General features: G+C 28.0%; 1 protein-coding gene across 2 annotated transcripts in view; it reads right to left on the reverse strand.

Annotated features, from left to right (window-relative positions):
- Positions 1-9,920, reverse strand: part of da (transcription factor daughterless) — a 35,085-nt gene extending 25,165 nt beyond the window's left edge. Inside the window, exons 1-4 of one of the 2 annotated variants that reach the window (XM_015516603.2) lie at positions 9,620-9,920; positions 7,976-8,019; positions 7,576-7,707; positions 3,335-3,388 (exon numbers count right to left, since the gene is read on the reverse strand). In XM_015516603.2, coding sequence (XP_015372089.1) covers positions 3,335-3,388; positions 7,576-7,707; positions 7,976-8,019; positions 9,620-9,701 — 312 coding nt within the window. In that variant the 5' untranslated portion in view covers positions 9,702-9,920. The remainder of the gene's footprint in view (positions 1-3,334; positions 3,389-7,575; positions 7,708-7,975; positions 8,020-9,619) is intronic. The other variant, XM_015516605.2, reaches the window with a different exon arrangement.
- Between the last annotated feature and the right edge of the window lie 2,552 nt (positions 9,921-12,472).

Here is a 12,472-nt window from a genome sequence, read left to right on the forward strand (position 1 = left end):
TACCTACATAGTATTATATTAAATAGTAATATATTAATATAGATTAGATTAATAAGTAGTAAGTACTAAGTATACACCTGCGTCTTGCATGCAATTTATTGTATTTTTTCAATGATTTAACTTCAATACTGTATTTCAATTTTACTGATACGATGCTCATTTGCAATGGCAATTAAACTAGGTATATATTTAAAATACTCTAATTAGCATGATGAGTTATTTAAAGATCATACATATGTGTTACGATATTTAAAAAAAAAATATGGTATGCGTTTTAAAGCCATACGCATATTATGAACAGACAACGGGGATGAAATTTAATAGCAGATATTGGCAACCAAGTATAAGCACTTATAACATTATCCCCTCAATGGGATGGTTAATATAGAAATCAGATATTTAAGATCCTCATATCCTGCATCATGTGAAGGTTCGTCTTACATGATTTTACAAGGGTTCCTTCCCCTATCAAACAAAAACTAGATTTCACTGATAAAAGCTTTTTATATCTATTTTATGTAACGTACTATTGTCTTATTCTGTGGTACTACTACATATAATAAATTTAAATAAATACTGTTTGTAAATTGTATGAAAATGTTTTAATAATAATTAAAAAATTACTAACAAAACAACGATTTTCCAAATAAATACTAAATTACTATAAAGTAAAAATATATAACTTTCAATAGTGGTTATCATTAATCACTCCGTCCAGAATCAACAAATTAAATTTTAATATTTTTAATGATTATAATTATTATTGTTATTTTATTTTGCATTTAAGCATTCTATAATATTAAAAATTCTATCAATAATTAATATAATATGTAATACATCAAACTTAATTTAGTTTATATGTATAATTACGTGCGTACATATTGTGTAATGTATACTTTATCACGATTCGTGCAGTGATTTTAAAAACCAATGATTTTCACTGTTAAAAACAGTATTTTTAATAAAAGTTACTTATAATTCGTAAAACAAAGGGCTCTTTTCATTAGTTTCTTACCAATTACTTAGTAATTATACTTTTTTTCTAAGATTAACGAAATTATTATACAAAAACTTATTTTATCAAAATCATTATGAAATGGGTGTGCCGTTAAAAATTAAGATTTCATTCATTAAAACTAAAGAGCCCTTGTCGTTCAAGGCATTGGTCATGGGCCAGCATGAGCTGGAGGGGAGTGGTAGACACACCATGACGGCGGTGTTGTCTGAATAGTTAGAACCGAGCACTGTGTGCTGCCACGGTGTATCCTACCTACATCGGATGCCACTTTGCCAGATGTTTCAAACTATTGAACTACTGGTCCTTTCTTGCTGAGCTACAAAAATTATATTACTGCTACACACGTATATAATAATAATATCGCACTACCCCATCACCGCGGAGGCCGAAAAGCGAACATCCGTGAGAGCACGCTTCAAAGACGGACAAAAAAAAGGAACGTTTGGTAAACCCGTGCACAAAAAGAATAAGGGGACTAAATTCTATACAATATTTATGAAAAAAAGGTTAACAAATTACATTAAAATCAACATTTGTTACGCAGCATCGTACAAATTCCATAAATAATACACAGTCCGGCGTTGGTTTTTATGAACTTGAATCTCAACCAGCGTATTTAAAAATCATCGTATACGCGTACTAGGTTCCTAACGTACAATACAAATAATTATTGGTAATAAATTATACAATATATATTTTATTAATATAGAGTTGTAAATCATCTTGCCAAGAATATTGGAAATCTGAATACCTGTTTAAAATATGTGATTTTAAAATGAAAGAATACCTAGTGAATTACATTTTATCAACGAGGTACTTATAGGGTATCGGAAGTTTATTTAATTTCTATATCAATAAAAAATTATTTACAAGTAATAAATAGCGAATAGAGCATTATAAAATTAAAATTAAAAACATAAACTAAACAACTTTAAAAAATACTTTATTTATAACTCATACTAAATAAAAAATAAGCCAAAATGTCTTATAACTCGAAGACAACAAATATGTATAAGATTTGATTAAAATTCTCGTATACCAAATCTTGCACCAATTTTAATCAGTAAATGATATATTATGTTATTAGCTCATTACTAATATGATCACGTATTATTATAATATAGGATATATTTGGGATGAGTAGATAAATTAATTATAAATGTATATAATACATTATAAAATACAAAATATAATGGATAAATCCGAGATTCGGCCAAAATATTTTTCGATTCTCGAACTTAGTAAATATAATTTTGCATTCCTACTACAATTTATTTATAATACTATAATAGAGCATAGATTATAATTAATAAATATACATACATAAATTGATTTATTTCTAATTCTAATAATTTAAGTCTAATTATACGCACATATAATATCTTAGACGAATTTTAATGAAACATATTTTATTTAATAAGAAGTTTAAAACTTTTCACAAAAATTAAAAAATTATTAAATTATTTTTACCCAAAACACCGTTGATATAGGAAACAATTAATTTCTAAGCTACCTATTGAACCAATATTCATTTAGATAATACATTATTGCGGATATTTAATTTATTTACATGTTAAAATGTAGAACAAAGGAATTGCTAAGAGTAATTGCTTGCTAAGCTGTATAAACAAAAACAAGTGTTTTTAGTTTTCTTTGTTGGGGTTAAATATGAAGAACCATACATTGTAAACATTACTTACTAATGGGCAATGGATCAAATAAGTAAAATATGCCTTTTATATATTTTTTTATATACCTTTTAAAAATATATCGTACTTTAACATTTTAAAGACATATCGTTTTTAATTTCAAAAAATTAAATATCAATTAATTTTATATTTTTAAAATATATAATTTTCAATACCACAAAATTAAATACAAAATATAGCTTACAAAATAAATTTCAAACGTCTAATTAAAAATATATATAGATTTTTTACCAACGTATTAGATATTATAATAGTTATAGTTAATAACTAATCTGATAACTTTGCAAAGCTAAATATAATAACACTAGAATAAATCGTGATCAATTCTGCAATAACACACAACAGCACACTACATGTATACGCGTGAAACATAATTGTTTAAGCTACTAAAAAATAATCTGAAACCTCAAAAAGTTATTATAAATTTAAGGTGCAAGATCAGGTGTATCAAAAATGAATATTGGGACACGAAGAAATAAATTACACTTTATAGGTATTATATAGGAACCAAAAGTGTTTTCGTTTTATTTTTTCCGATTTTTTTAAGATTTTGAATCGAAACACAGACTACAAATGATAAAACAATGAACTAATAAAAAAATCTTACCCAATGATGGGGAACTTCAACTTCTGATGGCTCTGCTGGTGGCGAGTCTATACTCTGTAAATAATAAAAATATATATTAAACTGGGTGATACTACGATACAATATTTTCAATTTTTAACTATCACCTAAAAGGTATCCTATAAGACTCAATTAAAATTTAAACGACGTCAAACAAATAATATTGTGAAGTTTTAGCCATATATTTTTTTATATAATCTCCTACTGAACCTAATTTATAAAAGTAGATGGTGGACAATATTAGACCAGGGCTAATTATAAATATCGGTCGATGTATACGGTAAAATATATAGCAATGGATTTGATGCTATTCAATATTTAAGTTAATATTTTAAATTAGATTCTGAGCGGAACAACTCAGATGAATGTACTAGTCTTACAATTAAGTTTATGAGTTTCAAGACATTATTTATTGAAAAAAAGTAGTATAAGTAGTAGTATTCTACTATAGTGAAACATTGAAGCTAGTTTGGTTAAAAGTAGAAGATCCTCAGTATTGTTCAAAATAAAAATTATAAGAACGGAAATATTTTCGCAAAACCAGGTTTTGACAATATCGATTTTGTATTTTTTGTTGTTATTTTAATAAAAAATAACCGTAAATTTAAAACGTTCAACAGATGTTTTGACAAGTACCTAAATACTGATATGCATTTTCAAAATATTTTGACTCTGAGCTATTTATAGATAATTCAAATGTTCGACTTTTTAAATTTTAATTAGACTAAGAATAAACCTTGTATAGTTTTCTTAAAAACTTAAAAATATGAAAAATACAGTCACTGTTTTTTTTTAAGCCGTTTGAATTTAAAAGTCAAAATTGCGGATAATTTTGGTAACATTATATAATTATAGGCTAAAAAGCCGTTTCCAGTCGAGATCGTTTTTAATTATTATATCATATTCATGTAGAATTATTTTAATACATCTATTACAGTGATTTATGTATTCAATGACAAGGTAAACTTTTTCCTTCGACTATTTAACAGAGCGATTTTCTCAGTTTTTAGAAAAATGGCAAGCAACTAAATAGTAAATCAAGAAAAAATTTTATAGTATGTACAATTATAGTTGCAATCATTTGGATATATATAATATACCTGTATATTATAAAATAATAAGCTTAATATGATGTCAGTACACTATTTTCCCTCACTGACCCCATGCGCAACTTTTAGCAAATTTACGTTCAGCTGACCTTGCGTTGTTCGTGATGAAGCTTTAGTATAAAGAGTAGATTTACCAATCATCAAACTCAAAACTAAGACAATTATCTTTGTTGAAGCGTTGGGTTTTTTACACTTTTTTGCAATTTAAAAATGCTCGTATTATTTACTTTAAAATTATAATACCATAAAAAAAACCAACGTATACAGATAATGTTTTTACTTGAAGTTTAACATTAAGACAATTCATTCAAATACTTAATCTAAAAATTCAAAGCTGGCTGGTTCTACTGAACTCAAATTTGCTACGGTGCGCATGGATCAAATTGAGCGAACAAATAATGCACTGACAATTTCTTAAATTTGTACCCAGTAATCTGTATTTAATTTATGATTTTATCGACGTGCAATAACTGAAAAAAATATATCGGAAGTTTATTATTATTGTTATTATTATTATTATTATTATTATTATTATTATTGACAAAACATCAACTACCTACTAAGGTTATTAGTTTGAAAAAAATACGAGATAATAATATTGCACAATTAAACAAACAATGTAAATGGATAAATTAACTTTCACATCATGTTGATTGATTTTAGAAAAATTAATCGAAATGGTTTCGGCATCACAGACCGGCCACCATTGGAACAAAGGTTTTGACTTCACTATAGTTAGAATTTAAAATCTGACTATAACTCAAATTTTTAAGATACCAAGTATAGAGAAAGCTTAAGATTAAAAAACTGAAATTTTCGATATAAATATAACAACATTTTTAGTATTATTTTTTATTTACATAAATTGAACTGTTATAGTAAATTTTGATAACCTATATTTCAAAAAAACGTAGATCAACATTTCTTTTTATTTAGAACTTTAAATCTCAAATAATATAGTACCTACTTCAAATTGCTTAAGAGGATGTGACACCCTCATTATTAGTTGCTCCCGTTTTGTAAACAAATGAGCAATATACAAAATTTGCGTTTAGAAGAACTAATTATGGGTTGATATAGCTTTAATATTAAGAGTAAATTTACCAATACTATCAAACTTAAAAGTAAAAGTTGATTATTACGAGTCAACATTTCAATTTTTAAGATATAATTACCTACGTATTTTATTACAATTTTTAAATGCTTATAAATCGCTTAAAAGTTAAAATATTGTAAAAAAATTAAGTGTCAACACAGTTATCTTTAAGTTGGTTCAATTCGCTCTAATATTAAAACTAACAACACAAAATTGAATTCAATTAGTAAAATCTAAACGTAAATTTCTGTTGTACGTTAAACGGAGACAAAATGTCCTCTTAAATAATTTTAATACTTGCATCGTTATTAAAGAAAAATATAACAAAAACAACTTTTGAATTTGATGATAAATTTATATAATTTACTCGAATAAACTATCTAGTAAATATACAATTAATTTTTTTAATGCTTTCATAACTTTTTATCAAAACGAAATTAATATTTAACAATGTCTATATACAATAAATAAGAATTTTAATTCTTAAGAAAAGTCTACAGTAATTTGGTAAATTAAATTATTTAAATCCAATATCATTACAAGGTGTAACAAGATGGTGATAACCAATGAAACCCAGGATTATATATTGTATTAAAATTTAAAATAGGTATGTTAAAATTTTAACAATTATTTTAACTATAAATTCAAAATTATATATTTGTTAACTTACAAAGTTTTTAACGTTTAAATATTTTCTTCTAATAGATGTTAACTGCTAAACTTCTTCAACGGAGGTGCAAATTTCACGCACATCGTAAATAAACGAGGGGAAGGGGTGATATAATAAGGGGGGGGGGGTGATTTATACAGTTTTTGTAATATGAAATATTCAGTTCTTTTACAATTCAGCATTTTAACTTTTAAGTATTATTAACTTAATATGCATTTTTCGTAATTTACAGAACAACGATGTTCTTCCGCTTTGGGCTCCCAGAGTCATGCTTTTAGATGGAAATTGGTTTATCTCTCACAGTCAGTATCGTCACATAGGACCAAACGATATGAAGCAATTATTTGAAAAACTAATTTACTAATTTAATTTTAAAGATATGGGCGTTCTGAATCGATATTTTACCCGACAAATCGATCCTTTAAATCGATTTCTGTGATCTGATTAATTTCGGGAAAAATTAAGTCGTCGATCTCATCAGACTTCTTTCAGACTTTAATCAGTAATTCAATCTTTACCTTCAAACTAACTTACATTTACAGAATAAAAATACGGAAGATTGATTCATAATCAAGAATCACCTAGACCAATCACGGCAAAATATTTTGTTGTTATGTACCTATTTCTGAATAGATTCAATGGATCGATTTTTGATTTATAGTTTTAAAAAGTCAATTCATTTCTTTGAATCGCTCATCATTAGCGCTGCCACTTTATAAAAAGCAATAATAAATATTAATTGCTAAATAAAAACTAATAAAAAATGAATCGACTAAACAACCACTAGACCTAAAAAACTAGTCCAATATGAATACTCATAAAACAATTATTCTAAAATATAATGACTTAGGTTTTTGTTTGAACTTACACTAAAAATAATTTTACAAATTTTACAAATTAGGTAGGTACTACTATTTTTTATCTATATTTTGTAATTTAATTTAAAAAATAAAATATTATGACCACAGATCTAACAAAGAAATTGACTAAATATAAAAGGCTTACTAAAAAGGAAAATTAATAAGTTATATTATTTTTATTAAGTACACATTTTGAAACTAAAATACTAAAAAGCGTAAATTAAAATAGAAAATTAAAACCCATAAATAGAAGTTATGCCAATAAATGAGATAAACAAAATATATTGTATATATTCATGCAAAAAAACTTAAAATATAAATTATAAATAGTATATAAGCAGAGCTTCAATTAATAGTTAGAAATGATAGTAAAATGTAGATATAAATATGTGCATAGAATAATAGTGTATTCAATATACCTATATTTAAAAACACATAGTATTAAATACAGTACAAAAATATTAACATTTTATATAACAATTTATTACCTCTCTTTTTCTTTTAACTGCAGTACCTGCAGTAGTTGTTGGAAGAGGCTTACGTGGAGTATTACCAAATGGAAAATATGGAGAATCTGGGCTGAAAGTTTCAGGGCCAGATGCAAAATTATTACCATATGCCTAAAACAATATTTAATAACAAAAATTGTTATATCTTCAGACATTTTTAATCCTATTTATTTGTTTGTTAAGTATTTAACCCAAACCAATAAAAAAAGAAAATATTATTTAGTATCTTAGGTTAGAAATAAATTAGAGGTAACTCAAAAATTATATTAATTTGTTAATATAACTAATAGAAGATAAAGCTAAAATCATAAACAAAAAGTACAAGAGAAGGATCACTTAAAAGTTATTACTAAAAAATATGATATACTAAGTAACATACCATTCCATTTTCTATGTTATATGGAGGCTGAAATCCAGATTTTTCTGAAACAGAAATAAAGACACAAGGTATTATTAGCAATAATGGCCATAAATGTGGTTATTAATAAGCAATTTTAATTAACTACGTACGAATTATACATTCTAATGATAAACATACAATTATTATATCATTTAAATAATGTTTTTGTATTTAAACTTGATAATAGGCCAATCAACCGATAATCCAGTTTTAAATTGACTGATAGATTGATATTAAAGATTATGTGGCAATAGCTACATAGAATCTTAAACATTGGTCAATCCAACCCATTACATTGCATGTATATTTACCTATAGAATAGACAATTTAGTAAGATAACTAGCTAAATACTGTTCTTACAAAACAGAGTAAGTATCATGAATTACCTACATTTAAAATATTTAAGGCTAATTTTACTCAACCAAACTTATAAGTTGTTTGCTTACCAATGAGTTACATTTCAATAAATTAAATTAATTTGAAATTAAAATCGATTTAAAGTGATTTTTTGAGTTTAGTAAAAGGTATGGAATAAAAAAAAAACATTAGGACATTTTTTTTTTTAAAACAACCACACTAGTATTGTACTGTGCATAAAATTATAATAACACTGCATTAAAATAAAATTTATTTTGAAACACACAACCTAAAGTCTAACCTAACCTAACCTAATGCATTTTTTAAGCTCAATAACAACAGGTATAACATAATTTAAAATAAATAAGATAGATAGGTAAATAATAAAAATATGAAGTATGAAACAAAAATGTAAACAAATAATGATGTTTTTAATTGATTTTTTTCTAAACATTTCAATTATATTATGTTCTTATACTTATAGAACAATTAAGTAATGTTATAAAATAATATTAATGAATTAACATTAGGTATTCAGTTTTGGTATAGACAAGTAATAATACATGTAACTATGTCACAATCAATGATATTTATGGTTTTGTTGGTAATAGGTATTAACAAAAAATTATTTTTTAGACAAATGTACCTATGAGATATAAAGGTATGGTTAGAAAAAGTTTGAGAATCAATTTCAAAATTAAAAAGTAAGCACAATAATATTTGCCCCATACTGGATTTAATTAATCACCATATTTGTTAAATACTTGGTTAAATATAAATAATAAAACAAAGGTAAGTAGTTATGATACGCCGTGTAACATGGGTATATTGAAAATTCGTTTTCACTGTCACAATCGTATATAAAGTTATATGATAAATAATGACAAAACGAGTACGATATTCTACAAGAGTAAACAAACGTACTGTATTCATAACCGACGTGTGAATACGAAACGGATCACATCACAACATTCGCATTCATTCAATCCACGCTCACGGGCTTAGTAAGTGATAAATTAACGGGTTAAAGTATTTTAAGGAACGTACAGCCTGGACGTGCCGCACAGCGAGCATAGTCGCCGTGATGCCGCAAAACGCGTCGGGTACCGGAATAGTTTCCGGACACATCAACGATGGCAACGCGCGGATGTGCAAAATCGCGACAGTCAGGGGGCGATGTAAAGGTGATAAAAAAAAATAAAAACATTAATAAAAAATGGCCCAGAACACCTCCGGCCTCTACGACAATTAAGCAACGACACCAACCTGGTTGTTTATTCGCGATCTTGTTGAAGCAGTTCTGGAACACTTCGTACAAGTGCATCGGTTCGTCGTCGCTTGTCGCCATTTTGTGTATTCTTCGATTCTACAAGCCCATCGGATTGAAAACATAACACGACGAACTTTCACGGATCATGAACATGCGAACGGCACTGCGAGAACAACATTGCCGTGCGACATGGTGCCCGTGTACGCGGAAAGCGTCAGATGTCAGATCGTATCATACTATCCGTAACCACGGTGCAAAAAACACAAAACCGAAGAACCCTCGTCGACGACGGCGGCGGTGGCGCTGTCCCTACTCCCCACTCTCGGCTACCATCTGCCGTTGGCCTACTCGGCGCGACCGGTGGTGGTCATAGGCAGGGAAGGATCGCGGGGCGAAGAGGGAGGAGGAAATTTCTCCCACTCACATCGCCAGCCCCCTCTGCGATGACAAAATGACGCAGTGCAGACACCGGCGGAACACGGCTACTCTTTGAGCCGACCATACACGGTCTCCCGTATGCCCTGATCGCGGGGCAGCCTAGTCGTCAATTTGTTCGATCCGTCGCTGAAATGCCTTGTGTTAGACTGTATTAAAAGAGAAACCAGTGGCCACTAGTTTAGAGTCGAATATAAAGATTTGTCGTCAAGGAATATTTTTATTTTTCCATAACCACATACATTGTTTTTTTTTTAAATAGGTACAGGTGCATAATGTACCGTACATTATTAATCACAATAAAACGTCAAATAATAGTTTGTTTCCAATCTCCAAAACCGTGATCGTATCTAAAAACGCATAAGTCTTTTGAAACGCCTATGACAAAATAATTTTTCCTGATTATTTTTAAAGCTAAGGCACCCACCATCAGTATCCCATCCACCCACAAGTATCTTCTGAAAAAAATTCTCTAAATAGTAATAAATTTATCTATACATTTGTCATTAGAAAAACCAACTTTCGGCGTCTCTAAATAATTCGGATCGTATCGAATTATTCACGTGCTGTGCAGTGTGGACTATAATTGCGATTTAGGTATACTACTCGAAAAGATAATTAGCAATAAACCAAAAATAATGACAAAAAACACCATTAGCCACCCTCGATCAAAATTTAAAAAAATATGTATCTATATAAGTATGGACATGAAAATTATGACTGAAGCCTATTTGGCCTATAAAATCGGGGCTTTATCGCTACAATCTCAACTTTAGAACTTTATTTTTGGCTTTTGGTCATTCACTATCATAATAAATCGAATATACCTATAAATGTTTTATAATTTTTAATTTATTTTAGGTACATAATATTAATCTTTGTTACTTATATTGCACTTTGATCATAGTTAAAATCTATTGTCTATAAATTTATTTGATAGCCAGGTAGATGGATCATTTGAAAAATAGACATTTGTCCTGGTCCCGCATGACCAAGGGACCCGGTGACTAACACTGACTAAGTAATACATTACATATATTTGGTAAATCAGGCATGTAGGCATGACGTTGGAACTTAATAATCCAAGACAGCGGTTCCCAAACTATGCACCACAGTAAACTATAAGTGAACCATCGTACATCACTAGTACATTCCATGGGCGCTGTGACTAATAAGAAATTATTTACAATTTATTAAAATCATTTTTTATTATTCATTTCAAATTGAATCTTATAAAATTGTGAGTAACAATTTTTGGTGACACTATATACAACTAAAACCAAATTCCGTAAACGCTTCAATACGTAAACCCTGACATCCAATTATTCCAATCGTCAATAATACAACCTGATATTTCAAACCTTGCGATCATTATAGCAGCCATGCACATGTCATTAATAAAAAATACTAATAATAATATTACAAATACTCACGTTTAAAGAATAATTTTTCTCTTTTAAAAATAATTTTCATAATTTCTTATATAAGTATATAAAAATGTATTAATTTTGGGTTGGCGGTGTATGCTTAGAACAATATTTAAGAAAATTATAAAAATTGATTATCAATGAGAACAATTACTAATTGTATAGATAGCCTTAAGAGGACGTTATACCCGTATATGTTTGCTTCGTCTTACAAATCGGAATACTTAGAACATTTTACACTCTGCAGAAATCACGTTTATAGCCCCTTTCTTTATTCATAAGCATGCTTATGGGGTGGGCCAGGTGGGCCATATAGACCACCCTATGATGAGCTGCACTGAACTTGTTATACATATTGTGACCTGATAAAATTTTATCATGAAACTTTGATGATAAAATTAAAAATAACAATTTTCAATGATAATAATTAATTAAATACATTGAAAAATTGAAAAATTTTGAATTGATAATATATCTTAAAGTACATAATATCTAAATCATAATTGATTTAGCCCACCCTGCCAAAAATGTATGCGCACGCCTGTGGCTCCGTTTAAGTATTTTAAAATTATAAATTTTTTGTACATCTTAAAATACTTATAACACGCTTCAAGATTAAAATATAAAAAACCCATGAGGTCGTCGAAATTATATTCTTGTAATCTTATCTTTAAATTTGTATAAGAGGTCAATTCACTCTAGACTTTAAACTATAACGGAGCAAAACGAGATCTGCTGAGTGTAAATTTTGATATAACTAGGTCACGTACTTGGAAGACGGATAAAATACATGGTATAAAGTCATCTTAATAATTAAATATTTATGTTTCGTATATGGCGTTCACAGCAGCGAACCGTTGCTGAATGTTATTCAAAAAAGGACATTATACCTTCAGGAAAAAGTTTGGGAACCATCGCTGATTTAAGAAATACCTATAATTAATAAATTGCTTTTTTGCAAGTATAGAATTATATATAACTTATAAG

This window comes from Diuraphis noxia, unplaced genomic scaffold, assembly GCF_037042655.1.
Source record: "Diuraphis noxia isolate RWA-SAM2 unplaced genomic scaffold, SU_Dnox_SAM2 contig0001, whole genome shotgun sequence".
Taxonomy (NCBI): Eukaryota; Metazoa; Arthropoda; class Insecta; order Hemiptera; family Aphididae; genus Diuraphis; species Diuraphis noxia.